Source organism: Delphinus delphis, chromosome 1 (assembly GCF_949987515.2).
Source record: "Delphinus delphis chromosome 1, mDelDel1.2, whole genome shotgun sequence".
Classification (NCBI taxonomy): Eukaryota; Metazoa; Chordata; class Mammalia; order Artiodactyla; family Delphinidae; genus Delphinus; species Delphinus delphis.
This window is the reverse complement of record NC_082683.1, coordinates 5,562,587-5,578,751: the sequence shown is the minus strand read 5'-3', so window position 1 is coordinate 5,578,751 and position 16,165 is coordinate 5,562,587. Positions and strand designations below refer to the sequence as shown.

Genomic DNA, 16,165 nt, shown 5'->3' with positions numbered 1-16,165 from the left:
ATTCCCTCTCTCCCACCTTCTTCAAAGTCCTTCATCTCAGGAAATGGTCCCGTGTCCCCCACCATTGTTTAAGCCCCAAATCTAGGCACTACCCACCCTTCTCTTGCTTATCCTCCGTGTTCAAATCATCAGCAGGGCCCCTGACTCTACCCCCAAGAAGCCCCCAGACTGTGTCTCTTGGGATTCATCAGCACCGGCCTTGTCGGAGCCGCTCTCATCTCTTGCCCGCACTGATGCAAGAGCGCCCGCGGCGGTCGCCCTCTGAGTAGAGACACAGTTCATGTTCCAGACAGCAGCCGGGGCGGGGGCGGAGCGTGTCACCCCACTGGCTTATAACCCTCCCGCTGTCCTCGGGATCAAGTCCCAGCCCCCTGCCCTGGCTGAGGGTCCCCCGGAGGCCCGGCCCCTTCCTGTTCCGCTGCACCTCCGCTTAGCCTGCTCACCGCGCGGCCCCTACACGCCAAGCTCCGGGTCTCGCAGGGAACTCTGTTCTGCGATTCCCTCGGCCTGGAACGTCCTTCCCAGGATCTTCGCGTGGGCGTCCTTTCTGACATCGCGCCTCCCCAGAGAGGCCTCCGCCGGCCGCCGACCTCAAGCAGCCACCCTGGCCCCCCTCTACCAGGCTGCCCATGGTAAGTGCCCCGATATTTCCTCTGTGATGTGTTTGTTATCTTTCTCCCGCCTCTAGGATGTAAACTCCACGAGAACGAAGGTCCCCTGGAGTCAGAGCGGCGCCTGGTGATGCAAGAAGGGACGACCCTTGTGGAAGGAGGCAAGAGTAGAGGCCAGGAGCAGGAGTAGGATGCGCAAGGACGTTTGGGGCCGAGTCAAGGTGGTGGCAGAGGGGATGGAGAGAAGGCCACTAGGATGGTGACGGGTTTGGGGGGCTGGGCGTGAGCAGGGGGTCTCAGGAATGACTCTGGGTTTTCTGGGGTGGACTTTCCGCCGAGGCTGTAGGAGGTGTAGGATCAGGCAATAAGAGAACGATGTGGGTAACATTTGGGACACGCTGACTTGCCCAAGAAAACCGGAGCAGCGACGTCCTGGGGCAGCTAGATGGAAGGTTCTGGATCTGAGAAGAGGCACAAAGGTGGACGTATCAGTGCACCTTTACAGACGGTAAAGAGCGTCCTGGGTGGGGCTAAGCCCTCACGGAGAGTGGGCAGAGGGAGAAGGGAGGGGCCTGGAGACAGCATCCCAGGGCCTGCCGGGTCTTTAATCCACCGGATGATTTCCAGCCCCTCGGACCCCAGGGACCACCTCCTCCCCTTGTGAAGCCCTCTGACCCTAGGCTCTGAGACCCCACCCTCTTCTGTGTCCCTCGGACTACCCCCACTGTTCCTTCTCAGTCTCCATCGCCAGCTCCTCCTTCTGGAATGTTCTGTTAACGTTCACGTTCACGTAGCCTGCGCTCTCCGGGGCCTCTCTCTTCTCCCTCTGCCTTAGAACGTGACCTTATTTGGAAATAGGGTCTTGGTAATTAGTTAATTACAGATGTAACTGTTTTAAGATGAATTCATTGGATTGGGTGGGGCCCTAATCCAATGACCCGTGTCCTTGTAAGAAGAGAAAACAGAGACACAGAGACACACAGAGAAGGAAGATGCCATGTGATGACGGAGGCAGAGGCTGGAGTTATGTTGCCACCAGCCAAGGAGTGCCAAGGGTTGCCAGCGGCCCCTGGAAGCTGGAAGAGGCAAGAGGATTCTCCCTTAGAGCCTTCAGAGAGAGCACGGCCCTGCCAGCACCAGGGCCTCTAGAACCTCCAGCCCCTAGAACTGCCAGGAAACTCATGCAACAATCAAGGATAACTTGGTTGATATTGACCATGGGAGGGTCTGAGCCTCCCACCTTCGCGCCTCAGGATGAGCGACCGGCCCCCCGGTGGCCAAAAGCTGCCCCCACAGGAGTGGCCACGTCTGCCGGAGCTCTGGGTCTTCGCCCACTGGTTTTTACTTTGCTACCTGCCCCAGTAGCCAGGATGAGGACCCAGGGGCTGTCTCCTCGGCCTCTGCAGATGCTGGGCTTGCCGTTTCTCTGCAGGGCACCATTTGTCACTGATGCAAGGAGGCGGGTGAGGCCCAGCCCCAAGGTGACCCATCCCTGCCACCCAGATCCATTTGGTGTGGCCCCAGCCGCAAGCAGCAGATCACGCCTCCGGGAGACATCTGAGCACCAGGCCCCTTGGTTTCTGCCTAAGGAGGGCTAAGGACACCCACCCCCATCTGTAAGGATGTGGACCCCACAGAGCACAGAGACACTGACTGTGAAGACGGAGCCTGTGCTTTGGAGTGAGGCCTTGACTGGGTAGCTGCAGCTCAGACCACAGTCCCTTCCTGCCGCTCAGCTTCACGTCCCGAGTGTAAGACTGGCTCAAACCAGTTTCTGCCACTACCGACTTATCTCTTAGGTCCCCGCTATGTAAAGAAATACCCAGACACCCATGAGTTAACACACTGGAGTGTGCCCTAGACCCCACTCTAGGTGAATGCCAGAAGATTCTTCACAGTGCCCCTTCTTACTTACAGAGAAGACCCCTGCGTCCAAGCTTCTGAAACTTCTTCAAAGTGCTCCCAGAGGCAGGAGGGTGTGGGCCCTCGGGGCACTGACTTTGCCTGTGGTTCAAGGCGCTCTCCAAAGTCAAGCCCGTTCACTGATGCTCTATGTCTGATCTAAAAAACTCCGGAATTTTGTATTCTACCCCACGAAACAAACTGTATTTGTTTCAGTAAAACAGTGGCATTTAAAATTCATTACAACTTAACATTTGCTCCTCTCCCCACATTATCTGGTAAAAGTGATACACTTTCTGTCTGGCTCTGTCGATGTTCTCCCATGTGGGCAGTTCATCACGGGCTCAGAGCGGGGGGACTGGCAGGCAGGCTGGGGGATCTGCAGGATGGAGGGAGCCAGGCCAGGAGGGACCCGCAAGGTACACTCATCTGAAAGCCCTGGAGTGTCCTCACTGGAGGGAGGAAACATCCAGAAGCTTCCCAGGGGCCATTCTCACAGCCGGAGTGGCCCCTCCTGCTGCCCCTGGGCTGCACCCTTGGCCTCTCGCCCAGTGTGTGGTCTTCCACTCCTGGTGGTTGGAGGCTGCTATTAGAAACCAGCCAGCGGGGGGCGGGGGGCGGGGAGAGGCTGGCAGAAGCATGGCCACATGCCAGGGACAGGCAGCTGGGGGGGGGGAGGGGACAGAGCTGGGGACCATCCCAGCTACACATCTTCCATCTATTAGCACGGAAGCCTTGGCCACAGAAGGCCAAACCAGGAGGCCAAATCTTGCTTTTCCTTCTCTCCACCTCCTTACAGGGGGCAAGGCTCCCACCTTCCCACACCTCTAACCCGGAGCCAGGCTGCCCCAGAGGCTGGCTTGCCAGATACCCTCCTCTGGCCCCGGTGAGCTGGAGGGCAGGCTGCGGGGGATGGGGGTGGGAGTGTCCGCCCTGCCCCAAGGCTTCATATGCCGAAGCAGGCACCTGGACCGTGAGATGTGAGTTCCCGTCCCCTCCCTCTGCCTGAGATTACACGGTCCCTCCCCCACCCGAGGGTGGCAGGAGACCTGCCCAGGTGGCTGACGGGCTGAGCCCAAGAAAGCCGCATCCGTGCATCGCACCAATCCTCTCACTCCGGCAGGAGGCTCAGCTGCCCGAGAGGCAGTTGAAAATAGTCTAAGAATAAGCGGCTTAGTTGGGTTTGGAGAGGGGCCCAGCTGGGTAGGGGTGGGCCAAGGCCTTGGGGAGCATCAGCTGGTTAAGGGAAAGAACCAGGCACCCAGAAGTTCCACTCACCTTTCTTCCAGGGACAGGGATCTCTTAAAGGTGTCCTAGTGCCCTTGGCCAGATGTGCGCCCCACCCCCTCGCTCCAGAGCCACAGGGTCAGGTGGCCTGGGCTGATTCTTTTTGCAAACACAGGCCCAGGAGAGGCCGTCTAAACACACAGCACAGCCTCCCCTCGCTCAGCACAGCCCTGGCTGTTTGTGTCCACAGGACCCCTGGCAGGCAGAAGGGACATTTCCCAGAGGGCCTCAGAAAATGGTCCCGGGGTAAACTGGCTGCTTGACTACCTCTCACCTGGAAGAGGTCCCATTGCGCCCCAAAGGCACAGCTGAGCCACCCCGGACCACTCTGGGGTCCTGATACAAGAGGCCTGGGGAAATCTGTTCTGAATCTGGACCTCTGGGGGAAGAAATGGTGAAGCTGGTAGTTCCCAGAGCCCCTTGGCTAAAGGAAGCGGCTGTTCCCCAGCCTGGGGCCCTTGCAGCTCCCTCTGCCTGGGATACTCCTCCTTCCCATCTGTCTCAGCCTGGCTGATGCCTGCTCAGGCTGGAGGCCTCAGTGGAAGAGTCACTTCCTCCTGGAAGCCTTCTTGAACACTGGGCTGGATGAAGCTCTCTTGATGTGTCCCGTGGGCACTTATTCGCTCATGCATTCAATCCTTCATAAGACGAACAGGTACTGTGGCCCGCAATCTGCCAGCCTGTAGGGCCTGTGTCCTCTAGAGGTCACAGTGCAGGGGCTGGGGAGGGTGGGCAAGTCCCCTAAGTTTGGGAGAAGCGCTGCAGCTCCCGAGACCCAGAGGACTGTGCTCCCCCCTAAGTCGGCCTGGAGCGGGTAGATGCCGACGCCAGCGCCCCCTCTTCCCTGTTCTCCCTCCTCCCCCGTTTCCATGCTTGTCTCCGCCTGGATGGCTGTGTCCAACTGAGATTTGGGGGACACGGGGCCCCTGCGCCCATGACCCTCTCTGGGGACGATCGCCTCCCGCCCGACCAAGCTGCTCAGACAAAGGCTGCGCCCAGGACAAAGGCTGCGCCACCGCGGCTGCTGCTGCGCGCGCGGATTCGATTCCGCGTGCCCCACCCAGCCTTTAGTCTGGCAAACAAATCCATTTTTTTAAACAAATGAAAGCTGAAATCTCTTCCCAAACATTTCTCCCCCTCTGGGATGGAGGGAGGAGCAAAGAGCGCCCCCAGGATGGCAAGCAGGGCGACGGGCGCGGGTGGAGTGGTGCGGACCAGGAGCGCGCGCAGCGGGAGGCGGCCGCCGGCGCCAGAGCGCGCAGCCCTGGCGGCACGTCCCTGTTCTCTCCCCTGGGCTGGGGAGGGCTGAGCCGTGCCGCAGTCCGTGGGGCGGGCGCGGGCGCAACCTGCCCAGCGCTCCGCGCAGGGCCCCTGCATTGCAGCTGCGCCGGGCGTGCAAGCGTGCGTGTGTCTGTGTGTGCGCCTGTGTGTGCACGCGCGTCGCCTGGCCGCCGCGCCCCAGTTCGCTCGGCGCTGCTGTCCCCTCACCCCCTCCCGTTCCACCGCCGCCCCTCCCCCTGCCCGCAGCGCGCGCACCTCCCCGTCCCCGCGGTTCTAATTGAGAATTTGCCCGGTAACCTTGGGGGCGGGAGGTGCAGAGGGAAGGAGCCGCGGGACGGGAGGAGAGGGGAGAGGAGAGGAAGGCTTCTGACAGCCTGGTCGCTGCAGCATCTTCTTCGACACACTTCTTCACTGCCGGGCCACAGGGTTGGCCAGAGCCCGGGGGACTTCCACCCTCTGGGCTGTCCCAGCTGTCCCCTTTGCACTGGGAGGATTATGACCCTGGCGCTGAGGCTGCGGTTCTGCTCCCCCCCCCCCCCACCGTTATTATGTATCAGGCTGGTGAAATGCTGGGAGAATGATCCTTGGGTAGATAAGTCACTTGTACTCATTTTGGGGGGCGGGGAGGGGGGGATGGAAAAGAGCAAGGAGACGGTAGTTTTACTCTTCCACCCTGGCAGGGTGGGCATCTCACGGTTCCTCTGCCCTGGCCCCCCTTCCCCTCCCACTATTGAAAGGACGCCTGGCCAAGCCCAAAGGGAAGGAGATTCATGGGGTCCTTCGGGGCCCCCATCTGCTCTCGGTAGGGGGGTGGCCCTGCCTTGTCCCTTCCCCAGCTCCTGGCATCTCTCCTGTGTGTTCTGTCAGGGGCTGGGAGGATGCTTATTTCAACTGGAGGCCTATGGAGCTCAGAGCTGCAAGTGCTGGCAGAGGGGCTGCTGGGGAGCAGGTGTCCTGCTTGGCCGAGGACTCAGGGGCGTGCTCGTCATGAAGCAGTGAAGGTGGCTTCCCCTCCCCACGATCTCTATCACAGCATCCTCTCCTGCCGGCAGCCTCCCGGTACAGCCTGCCCTCTAGGCTTCCGGGTGGGGGGACGGCTGATGATTCCTGTGCTCCGAGGCAAGGCACTGCCTGGCTAGACTTGGCTTTCTGAAGGGCTCCATCTTCCCGGCAGGTCCGACACTGACTGGTCCCTGCATCCTGCAGTGCACCCTGGTGAAGTGACCTGGTCACTGAGGGAGAGCCAGGGCTCTGCAGAGTTCCCTGTTCCCTTTCCCATTTGTTCTGCAAAACTGAAACCGGATTTCCTGAACGGGAGCCCCTGGTCACCCTGCCCTTCTCTGTTACATCCTGCAGGTCATCGTCACAGCGCTGGCTGGCTTCAGCCCCGGCCAGGGTGGCTGCCAAGGCCAGCCTGGCGCTCCCAGGCAGCCACTGCCAGCGTGCAGACGCCTGCTGACCCAAAGCCACCTCTGGGAACAGCTCAGAGGTTTCAGTGGCCAGGGCGGCTGCCAGGCCCCCTGTCACTGCTGGGGCCGGGGCTGGGATGAGGCAGAGATTTACACACTGGGTGGCCCAGGAAAGCTGCCTAAGGCATGTGGCCAAGCCCAGAGAGCCTCCAGCGACCAGCAGCAAGGGGAGGTCTGAGAGGGGAGAAGGCAAAGGGCCGCTGTGGATGGGGGAGGGGAGCTTAAGGAACTGACCCCCACAGAGGGCCTGGGTCAGCTTAGCTGAGACCCAACACCTCGGGCCGGCAAGGTCTCTAGCAAGGTACCCCACAGACGGGCACCTCTGCGGCTGCCCTGATACTAAGGGCGGGTGTAAGCCATCCCTCTATCCTGTCTCGGTGCCCAGAGCAGACCATCGGCTCAGCCCCCCAGGTCAGCTCTGGGGCTTCCCCTGCGCATGCCCGGGCCCGGAAGGGCAGCCTCTGCGACTTTTCTCTGCAGAGCCTCTGGCGCCCCAGGGGGAGCAGCCACCGCTCGGCACCCCCGTGCAGCAGGCCAGCGGCTCTCAGAGAAGCGTCCTTGGCCATCACATCCTGCCTCCTGCCTTGGAGCCTCCGGGGGCTCCCTGGCCCTCCGCCCTCAGCTGGGTCGGGGAGGGCTTCCATGAGAAGGTGTGGCTCACGGTCCCTAAAAGGCAGAAGCACTCAACACACAGCCTTGAAGTCCAGGCCTTGGAATCAGAAAGAAGCCCAACCTGGGCTGCCTTCCCCCAGCCTTGCCCATTGCTGTTGCCTCTGAGAGGCTCAGGGCTTGGTGATGGCCTCCAGGAGCTCCCTCTGCTTCTAGAAACTGCCCTGGGGCTGGGGGTGGGGCAGCAGAGGATGCCTGGACCCTGCTGCCCCAGGTCTGTCCGGAGAGGGGCCTCTCAGCAGCTCAGGGGCTTGTCTGGCCACTCAGACACCCTGGCAAGCCCTGGGTCCAAGCTCACCTACTCACTCTGTCCCAGGGAAAGACCGAGATTGAGGGTGGGGACCAGCCAGTCCTCTCGAGGTGCGACTTGCACCCCGAGCAGCAGAAGTTAGGAAACCTGGATGCTTCCTCCTTTTTCACACCTTGCACACAGGGTTCCCAAGTGTCCCTCTCCCTTGGGGCCTGGCAAGGTGACCCGAGCGCTGTTCTTACCGTCCAGTGACAGCCAATCGTGCTGGGAGGACGGGAGTGTGGGCAGGGCCCGAGCTTTGTACTCAAACACCACTGAGTTGGAGATGATCTGGTTGTTGAAGGCAACTTGTAGGGTCACGAGACCAGTGTCATGGGCTGAAAGCAAAAGAAAGAGCTGTCAGGGAGGGAGGAGGCCGGGGCATGGGCACACTCCAGCCTCATGTCCCCACCCAGGGGCCAGGAGGACCCTCTCCCCCCTGCCCTTCATGGATCAGCCCTGCCTGGGCCTGCTCACTCCTCAAGGTCAGAAGCGGGGGAGGGGGAGGGCTTTAGGTGCAGCAGTCGCTTTGGATTCCTTTGTGCTGTTTCTCTGTTTCGCCTTTTCCTGCAAGCTTGTCCTGACTCACTTAGCATGGCCTTCTGCGTATTTTCAGAAGTTCTTCTGCATCCCCGATGAAGGCCAGAGCTTTGTCTGTGCCTGCTACTCTGAGCCCAGTGGTGCTGGGCAGGAGGCTGGCGTAAACCTTGCGTCTCCCCCCCGAAGCCTTGAGGTCAGGCTTCGGGAAGACCGGCCCTTATGGGCCTCGTGAGCTGCTCTGACCCCGACACGGGGCTCAATGAAAGCTATTAGTTGAGTAACGCAGGGGACATTCTCACTGTTCCCAAGAGGAGAGCCTACCTGTGGCAGAGAGACTTGCTTCATTTCTGGGGGTGAGGCTGCTTTAGAAGTCTTGGGGGCCAGTGGGTGTATACAGGCTGCCCCGCCGGGCCTCAGCCTCTGGTAGACAGCAGGGTTCTGTGCTCTCTGCCCTGCTTTTCTGGAACCAGCGCCCAGGGCCTCCCCAGGACAGATTTCCAGGGAGGACGCACCCGGGGATCGTGTTACTGTTTGGACTCTTGGTTTTCCGAAGCTTAGACTGGAGGAAGCTCTCCAAGTCAGCTGCTCCCCAGGGCAGAGTAAAGCCCTGGCTTCCCTCTGAGGTCTTCTGATGCAGCCCTCGCTGCCCACGGGAAAACCAACTCGTTGAGGTGTGGCCTCTCTCCATCCCAGGTGTATGTGTTACACAATGGTCCCCAGAGCAGGTCTTCGGGAAGTCATTGCCCCAAGATGACCAGTGTTTTTTTCCCTGTGCTTTCCACCCTGGTGCGGTCCCTCGGCTCCAGGTCACAAGCTGGCTCCACGGTGGGTGGGGTACCACTGGAGATCCTGCCGCGCCTCTCTGGGCAGGGGGCCCCAGCCAAGTCCAGACCTCCCTAGGCTCTGATGGCGTCCCCAGGCAGATCTCCAAGCTCGTGGTTACTCGTCTTCCCTGGAGATTTGCCTCGTTTACCAACAGGAGGGTAGGGCGTCAGCGAACGCCCCATCGGAGCCCACTCAGCTCTGCTCCTCTGGGCAAGTCTGCTGCCTCTCGCTGGCCCCCGGGGAGCTCAAGCCTTCTCTGTACCAGACATTCCAGCTGGAGGGTCCTCCTCACCTGCCGCTCATCTTCCACCATCTCCTGGCATGTGTACAACCTGCCGTGACGCCGGAACGGTGGCAGATCCCAAGGCATCCCGTCCTTCCCCAGAGAGACAGAGCGAAGAGGACCTGTCATAGCCTCCTGGGTCCCAGCCCAGCAGCCCGGCGCATGCGGGCCTGTCACCCAGGACATTTCCTGGACTCACTTTCCCTCCCCCGCATTGAGTCCATCAGCAAGCCTTGGGTCCATTTACTTCTCTCCATCCTGATGGCCACCACGGTACCCAAGCTGCCATCATGTCTTGCCTAGATGCCTGGACTCCTGCATTAGCGTCGCCCAGGGCACCCTCAGCACACCTGAGACCTACCTGTTCTGCTGGGATGGTGTTAGGGTGGGGGGCACACTCCAAAGCCTCCACAGGAAATAAGTGGGAGTGTGTTGCCCAAGGGAGCCTTCCTCCTTAAATCGGGAAAGACTACCCCTCTGCCGCTTCCTATGGCTTCCCTGCTTCGTTCTTCCCTCCTACGATCCATTCTCCCACACACCCAGATTCATCTTTGAAAGACATAATTTAGATCAAGCCACTCCCCACTTAAGACTAATGGCTTCCATTGCAAGTACAACCTAATCAGACTCCTTCTTATGATTTAGAAGGATGGACATGATTTGTTCTCTGCTATCTTCTCCAACCTAGCCACCTCCAACTCACCCCACCTTTCTATTTCTTCAACTTACCAAACCTGTTCCTGCCTCAGGGCCTTTGCACTTCCTTTGCCCTCTGCCGGAGGTTTTCCTCCCATGCTTCCCATGACCAGCTCCATCTCATCATTCAGGTTGCAGCCTAATGTTCCAGCCTGTGAGAGGATCTGTCCAAAGGAACGTCCCTTTTCCCAAGTTACCTTATCATGTGACCATATTCTAGTGTTTTCTCCAGTGATCTGGGTTATTTCTTTGTTTCCTTGTTTGTTTTTTCATCTCCTACAGTAGAATGTAAGCTCTGTGAGAGCTGGGAGCCAGTCTGTCCTGATCACCTCTTTATGCCCAGGGCCAAGGTCAGTGCCTGGCCTGTTATGGCCCCTCAATACCTGTTTGTCGAGCGAATGCAGTGCACTTGCTCATCTCATTTTGAATTTCATCTTTTGCCTTTGGTGACTCCAAGGAAACCAGCGTGAGGCTGTCCAGAAGCCCCCAAACTAAGTCTTTTTGTTGGGGGGCTTCCTCCATCTTCTCCAAGGACCAGGTTGCCTTTCCTAAATCCCAAGTCCTCCTTCACCACTGCTTCACCAGAGCTCACTGGCTTGAATTGGTTTTCTCCCTCCTGACCTTGGAACACTACTGGAATCTTGCAAGAGGCAGTTTCCATGCCTGTGTGTCTTCTGTGGCCAGTGATGGAGGGGGAGCCGCCCAGAACCATGTTCTTGGTCAGGGTCTAGTCTCCCCAGCTGTTTTGCCTGGGCATGTGCACGAGGCCGGTGGGCAGGGGCCATTTGCACCCCCTGTGCCCCCTCTTCCCATGTCATTCTAGCTCCTCAGGTGACCTGGCTTGTGCTCCCAGGCCTCTGAGCCCTTCTTTTAGGTGAGGCCAGTCTGGTTCTGGTTTCAAGTGTCCTTTCTTTAAGATCAGCTCCAGGTTCCCCAAGGCTTTGGGAGACCCAGGGAAGAGGTCCCTGAGCAGCCAGCATTGTCCCCCAGGGTGCATGACCAGCTCCTTCCTGGACTGAGAGCTCCTCGCGGTCAAGGTTAGAGTTAGGGGCTGGGTCCACTCCAGGCGCCTACCAGTGCCTGGCAAACTACTTGACGAATGAAGAAATGAACGAATGCACGTAGCACCCAGTGCTCTCGTACTGAGTGACATGTTTTAGTTTGGGCCTCAAAACAAGGATGTCCAAAAAGGACGCCCCTTCTTTGTGGTTAGGGGTGGAACAGGGCGGGGCCCCCAGCCCACAGGCTGCCTGAGCCTCTCTGGGTCCAAGATGCAAGATGTTAGGGGAGCCTAAACCACTAGGAGGCATAGTGACCTGGGCAGACTCTCCTGCCAGCTCTGGGACCAGGAGAACTGCCTGCTGATACCTAAACAGCCCTGGACCCCTCTCCCAGCTCCCCTCCCCGCAACCAGGACTGAAACAGCAAGGCCTCCCTCATGAGCAGCTCCATGAATTGAGCATGTAAGCCAGGAGCTTCCTGGACCCTCATCTCAGCCCCTTGCCCATCTGGCCGGTGGTTTCTACAGATGTAGAAATGGGGACTGAGAGAAGTCAACCTCCGGGCTCACGTCACCCGACGGTAACTGGCTGATCTGGGAGGTGCACCCAGGATTTGCCAGGTCCTGGCCTGGGACGCCATCCAGACGGTATGCAAAGGCCAATCTTTTTTTATTTTTTTGGAGGGGTCGGCTAACTCAGGACAGGCGAGGTCTGGGTCTTCAGCCAGCCAAGAACCAGGTACAGGAAGCGGCATCTATTTATAGGCTGGGCCAGTCCCTTTCCAGCAGCAGGTGATAAGTGGATAGTTAAGAACACGCTGCCCCTCCCCCTACCTCCCCAGTGGAGGTGGGGGGCTGCATGAGCCACACGCGGCCCCGAGCTGTGATAGGCTGACCCGGCCTGGCTGGCGTCAGGATGGCTGCGCTCCAGCCCCAGGAGGGCTGCTGGGAGCCTGGGAGCAGGGGGAGATGAGTGCGAGCCAGCCAGGCCGCTGGCGGGGGCAGGGCCAGCAGAGGAGGCCACCACAGGCACCAGCCCTGGCTCCCTGGGATGTCTGCAGTGCAGAGACCGCTGCATTCAAGCGGAAGCTGAGTATGTGAGCCCAGCCCTGGAGCAGCAGCATTCTGCTCCGGTGGGCTGCGTGGGGAGATGGAGAGAGAGAGAGAGAGAGAGAGAGAGAGAAGGATGTTCCATGTCAGCTCGGGAGCCCCAGGCTAGGGTGATGGTGCTGGGTAAGGCAGACAGCTCCAGCGGCCGGAGGTTCAAGCTGGACCGCCCCAGGTGAACCAGAGCCCTGGCACGGGCCAGCTCTACTCCTGCCCTGGGGACCCCCCGGCCCCACTTCTCTTCTCCACCCCTGGTCCTCCATGGGGAGCGTTCTCTCTCTGTCTCTGTCTCTCTCCTTTTTGTCGGCTGCAAATAACACGGAGTGGGACCCTCTGCCCTCCCCGCCCGCCTCCTCGTCTGCCTTTCCGTCCATCATCTGGGCCAGCTGGACGGGTCGTCCCTGGAACTAATGATGCGTGTGAGGGTCCAGTCAAGGGGTCCTCGCAGCACCAACCCAGGGAACAGAGAACGTGAGCAGATTCCTTCATGAACATCCACCCCTTTTTGGGACGTGCCAGGCACTTTTCGAGCCCTGGGGGACACGTGGTGACCAAGAAAGACACAGATCCTGTCCTCATGGAGGCAACAGGCCAGTGGGGAGGAGGTAATGGTCAGAGGCCAAGGGCAAGTTGACCAGGCAGGGACACCAAGCTACGCCCTGCCCGAGTGATAGGGACAAGGTCAGAGCCACGGGGACAGCCCCCGGGGCCTCCGGGGCCTGAGAGCCAAAGGAGCCGATGTGCCTGTGCCTCCTGGCCACGGGGTGGCTGGCGTCAGCGGCCTCTCAAAGGAGCTTTTGTGGGTTATTCTCAGTCTGTCGCCCCCTCCCCTGCGGTCTGCCGGGCCTTCTCCATCCCTCTCTGACCCGCTCTGTGCCGCAGGGGACTGGCCCCATGGACCGCATGGCCTGGGCCCTCTGTGGCCGTGACTTCTGTGTGGCTTCAGCTGTGCGAGGCATGGGCGGGGGGGAGAGAGGGCGGCATCGTGGTCCTGACTCCAGACGCGGCTCCTTTTGGGGCCCTTCTGCCCGCCTGGCTCTCACCAGCTCCTGTAACCCTTCAGGTGGAGGGTGATTAGAGCTTCCTGCTGTGACCAGTCCTGGGTGTGTCACCCTGGCTCATTGGTCGTCTAAGCAGTCCTCCATCAGGTTCTCTTCAAAACCCAGCCAAGCTCACCTGTGTCCCCATCTATCATGCTAAGGGGGCCATGAGTCCGGAACAGATGCCATTATGATCGCTGATCCGGGACCCACTCCTTCACCGTGGAGGAAACGGAGGCCCAGGGGAATGACACAAGTTGCTCCAGGTCACCCCCTCCAGGCTGACTCGGAGTCCAGCGCTCTGGGGCCCTGCGGCCTCTGCCGGGAGGCGGCCTCTCACCTGGGCAGTAGCAGCGGAGCACCCCGGGCTGAATCAAGGACGCAGGCACTGAGATCTGGTCGAACAGGCAGCTGTAATTATTGCTGGCTTCTTGCCACGGGCCTGTGATGAGAACCTTCACTCCTCCCTGGAGGGAACAGAGACCAGCGGGGGGCAGAGGTCAGCCCCAGAGGGAGGGATGAGGGACACAGGCCCCCGTGGCTGCACCCCCAGCCCATGTGCTTGTGGAAAATGCAGACTGCCGATTCCCGTAAGCCCTACTTTTGAGAACCACTGTTTCAGGACTGTGGTGGGAAGGAGGCCCCCAGCCTCCCCCCCGGCACTCTCAGGGGCCCCCAGATGCTCCTGGCCTTCCTCAGATGGCACCCAGCAAGGGGGCCACCAGTTCGGATCCCTGACCCCCTCCTGGAAGTGGGACATTCAGCTCCAGGCAGAAGGGAGCACAGAGTTTTTCAAGCTTTTCCCCCCAGGATGCACCTGAGAACTGGCGGGGGGTGGTGGGGGACCCCTGAGAGGAAATGGAGGGGAGGGAAGGGGCTTTCTCTGTCATTTGCTTGTGGACAGATTGTGTGAACTCTGAGCTACGGAAATGGGCTTGAGCACCTTAGTGGCCTGCAGGGACTGGACCTTCTGGCGGGGAGATGAGGGGAGACCCGAGATGCCCAGGGTGTGGTGGGGATAGCCGGGGGGGGGGGGGGGGAGGCAGCGAAGAGGGGCTGGATGAAGAAGGTAATGAGAAAGAAAACAGAACAGAAAATTGGAAGGAAGGCTCAGAGCTGGAGGGGCTCAGAGGTTGCCATGGTGGCCAGACGGCCCCCTCGCTGTGAACAGACACAGTACACGCAGGCACCGATGTGCTTACAGCCTGGCCGGGCTGCAGCTGCTCCCACAGGGCGAGAGCCGGGGAGTGGGGGGAAGGGGGATGCAGGAGTGGGGCTCAGATGACCTTGCTCAGCTCAAGGGGAGAGGGCCCTGCCCCCAAGGATCCCAGAGGCGCCCAGGCGCAGGACAGCACCCGAAGGGTACAGGCGCTCCCTGACCTCTGGCTGGAACCAGCCAGGGCAGCCACAGAGCAAGGAGGGTGGCCTTACGTCTAGGTGCCCCGGGCAGTCCTGTCTATTGTCCGAGCTTAGTGATTAATAGCCGCCTGTCCTGCCTGATGCGAGCAAGGAGGTGTAGGTGCCCTACTCAGAGCTCAGACAGCTGAGGGGAAGGCCAGGTAACTGAGTCAGGGAGGCCTGCCCTGGGGGTGCAGAGGGTGGGCTGGCTGTCCTCTGGCTCTCCTTGGTCCTTCGTGAGCTCCAGCCTCCTCTCCCGGCAGGGGCCAAGCTCTGCCCAGGACGGGGCGGAGAGCACCACCTAGTGTCCAGGCAGGAGAAGGTCGAGCGGCGGGCCTCCTGGAGACTGGGGGGGTGGGGGGTGGAGGGGGTGAGGAGTGCGGCCTGAGGCCCTCCTTCCCCCACCTCTCCAGGCCAGAGAAGCCAGACCCTAGTTCTCCCGCTGCTCCTAATGCCAGCGAGACGTTCTCTCCTGCTCAGTCCCCTGTTCTTGGGTGCCCTGTCCTTGGCACTGGCCCATCCGTGCTCTGGAGGGACCCCGGCCTCGACACAGGACTGGCTGTTGCGGCTCCACACAACGTTCCTGGAAGCAGACCTGGCCTTGGGCATCAGCAGTAGGAGGGGGTGTTTCCAGGGATGAGGTGGAAGTGGGTCCCTCACAGCCCAGCACAGAAGGGAGCTTCCCCTACGGAAGGGGCTCTCCCAGACTGGAAGGCCTTCCACCTGTGCTCTTGGATGGGCCTTCCTTCCTCTGCCTGGAATGGCTGGAGAAGTCATCTTACTGCTAGACAATCAAAGTTTGGAGGGTGGTAGACAGAGCTCAGGACCAGGAGCCAAGGGCAGGAGGCCTGCCTCTGCCCCTCGTAGCTGTGTGTCCTCAGTCTAGTGGCCCAACCTCTCTGGGTGGCATTTGAACTTTAGGGACCCTCTGGCCTTGACATTCTTTGGTTCTGATATATGGCTCCACAGAGAGATTTGGAGTTCTGTCGGAGTGGCGGGGCTGGAGCCAGCACCCTTGGGCCCACAGGCTGGGAGTGGCGGGGCTGGAGCCAGCACCCTTGGGCCCACAGGCTGGGAGTGGGCTCCTAGCTGGGAGAGGTACCATATGGTACAGGTAGAACCTGACTCTGGGATGCCTGGGGGCACCAGAGGCCAGCTCAGGGCACGATCCACCCTGGATCCTGGGCAATGGAAGAGCAGTGTCTTCAAAAGGCCACAGACAGCTACTCTGTGAGAAAAAAAGAAAGAAAGAAGGAAAAAACCCCCAGTAACCCCAATCAATAGCTGCTAGCATGAAGCCAGGGCTGCTGTGAAGAACAAAGGACTGCAGAAATTACTGGAGAACATCAGGACCTTCTCCATGGAAACTGCTGCGGGAGGGGCTCAGCAGCCATCCGCTCAGGAGACGGTTTCCATGGCAACATCGGCCTGGCTGTGCTGAATCGCTGTGATGCGGGCAGCTGCCAGCTCTAATTGCAGCCTCCTGTGCCTGGTGCGGCAGGAGTGTCCGTGGAGGGAGATGACGCAGAAGCATTTGGGGGAGGGGAGGCAGCAACCCATGCTATCTGAGGTCTCTGTGCCCTGGGAGCCCTGAGTAAAGGACCTGGATTTCTGATGCCCCTAGGGCGGATCCTGGGGGCCCAGGGGCACCTCCAGCATAGGGGTGTGTGTGTGTGTGTGTGTGTGTGTGTGTGCAGGTGAAGAGGCAGACAGAGCAGAGGGGAAGCGGGAGCAGCCTGTGGTGGGGGAGGGATGCTCAAGAAGAGAC

At 60.2% G+C, this 16,165-nt stretch overlaps 1 protein-coding gene across 1 annotated transcript in view; it reads right to left on the bottom strand.

Moving 5' to 3' along the window:
- Positions 1-16,165, bottom strand: part of CAMTA1 (calmodulin binding transcription activator 1) — an 890,922-nt gene that overhangs the window by 69,846 nt on the left and 804,911 nt on the right. The window contains exons 12-13 of the mRNA XM_060013510.1: positions 13,340-13,466; positions 7,712-7,846 (exon numbers count right to left, since the gene is read on the bottom strand). Coding sequence (XP_059869493.1) covers positions 7,712-7,846; positions 13,340-13,466 — 262 coding nt within the window. The remainder of the gene's footprint in view (positions 1-7,711; positions 7,847-13,339; positions 13,467-16,165) is intronic.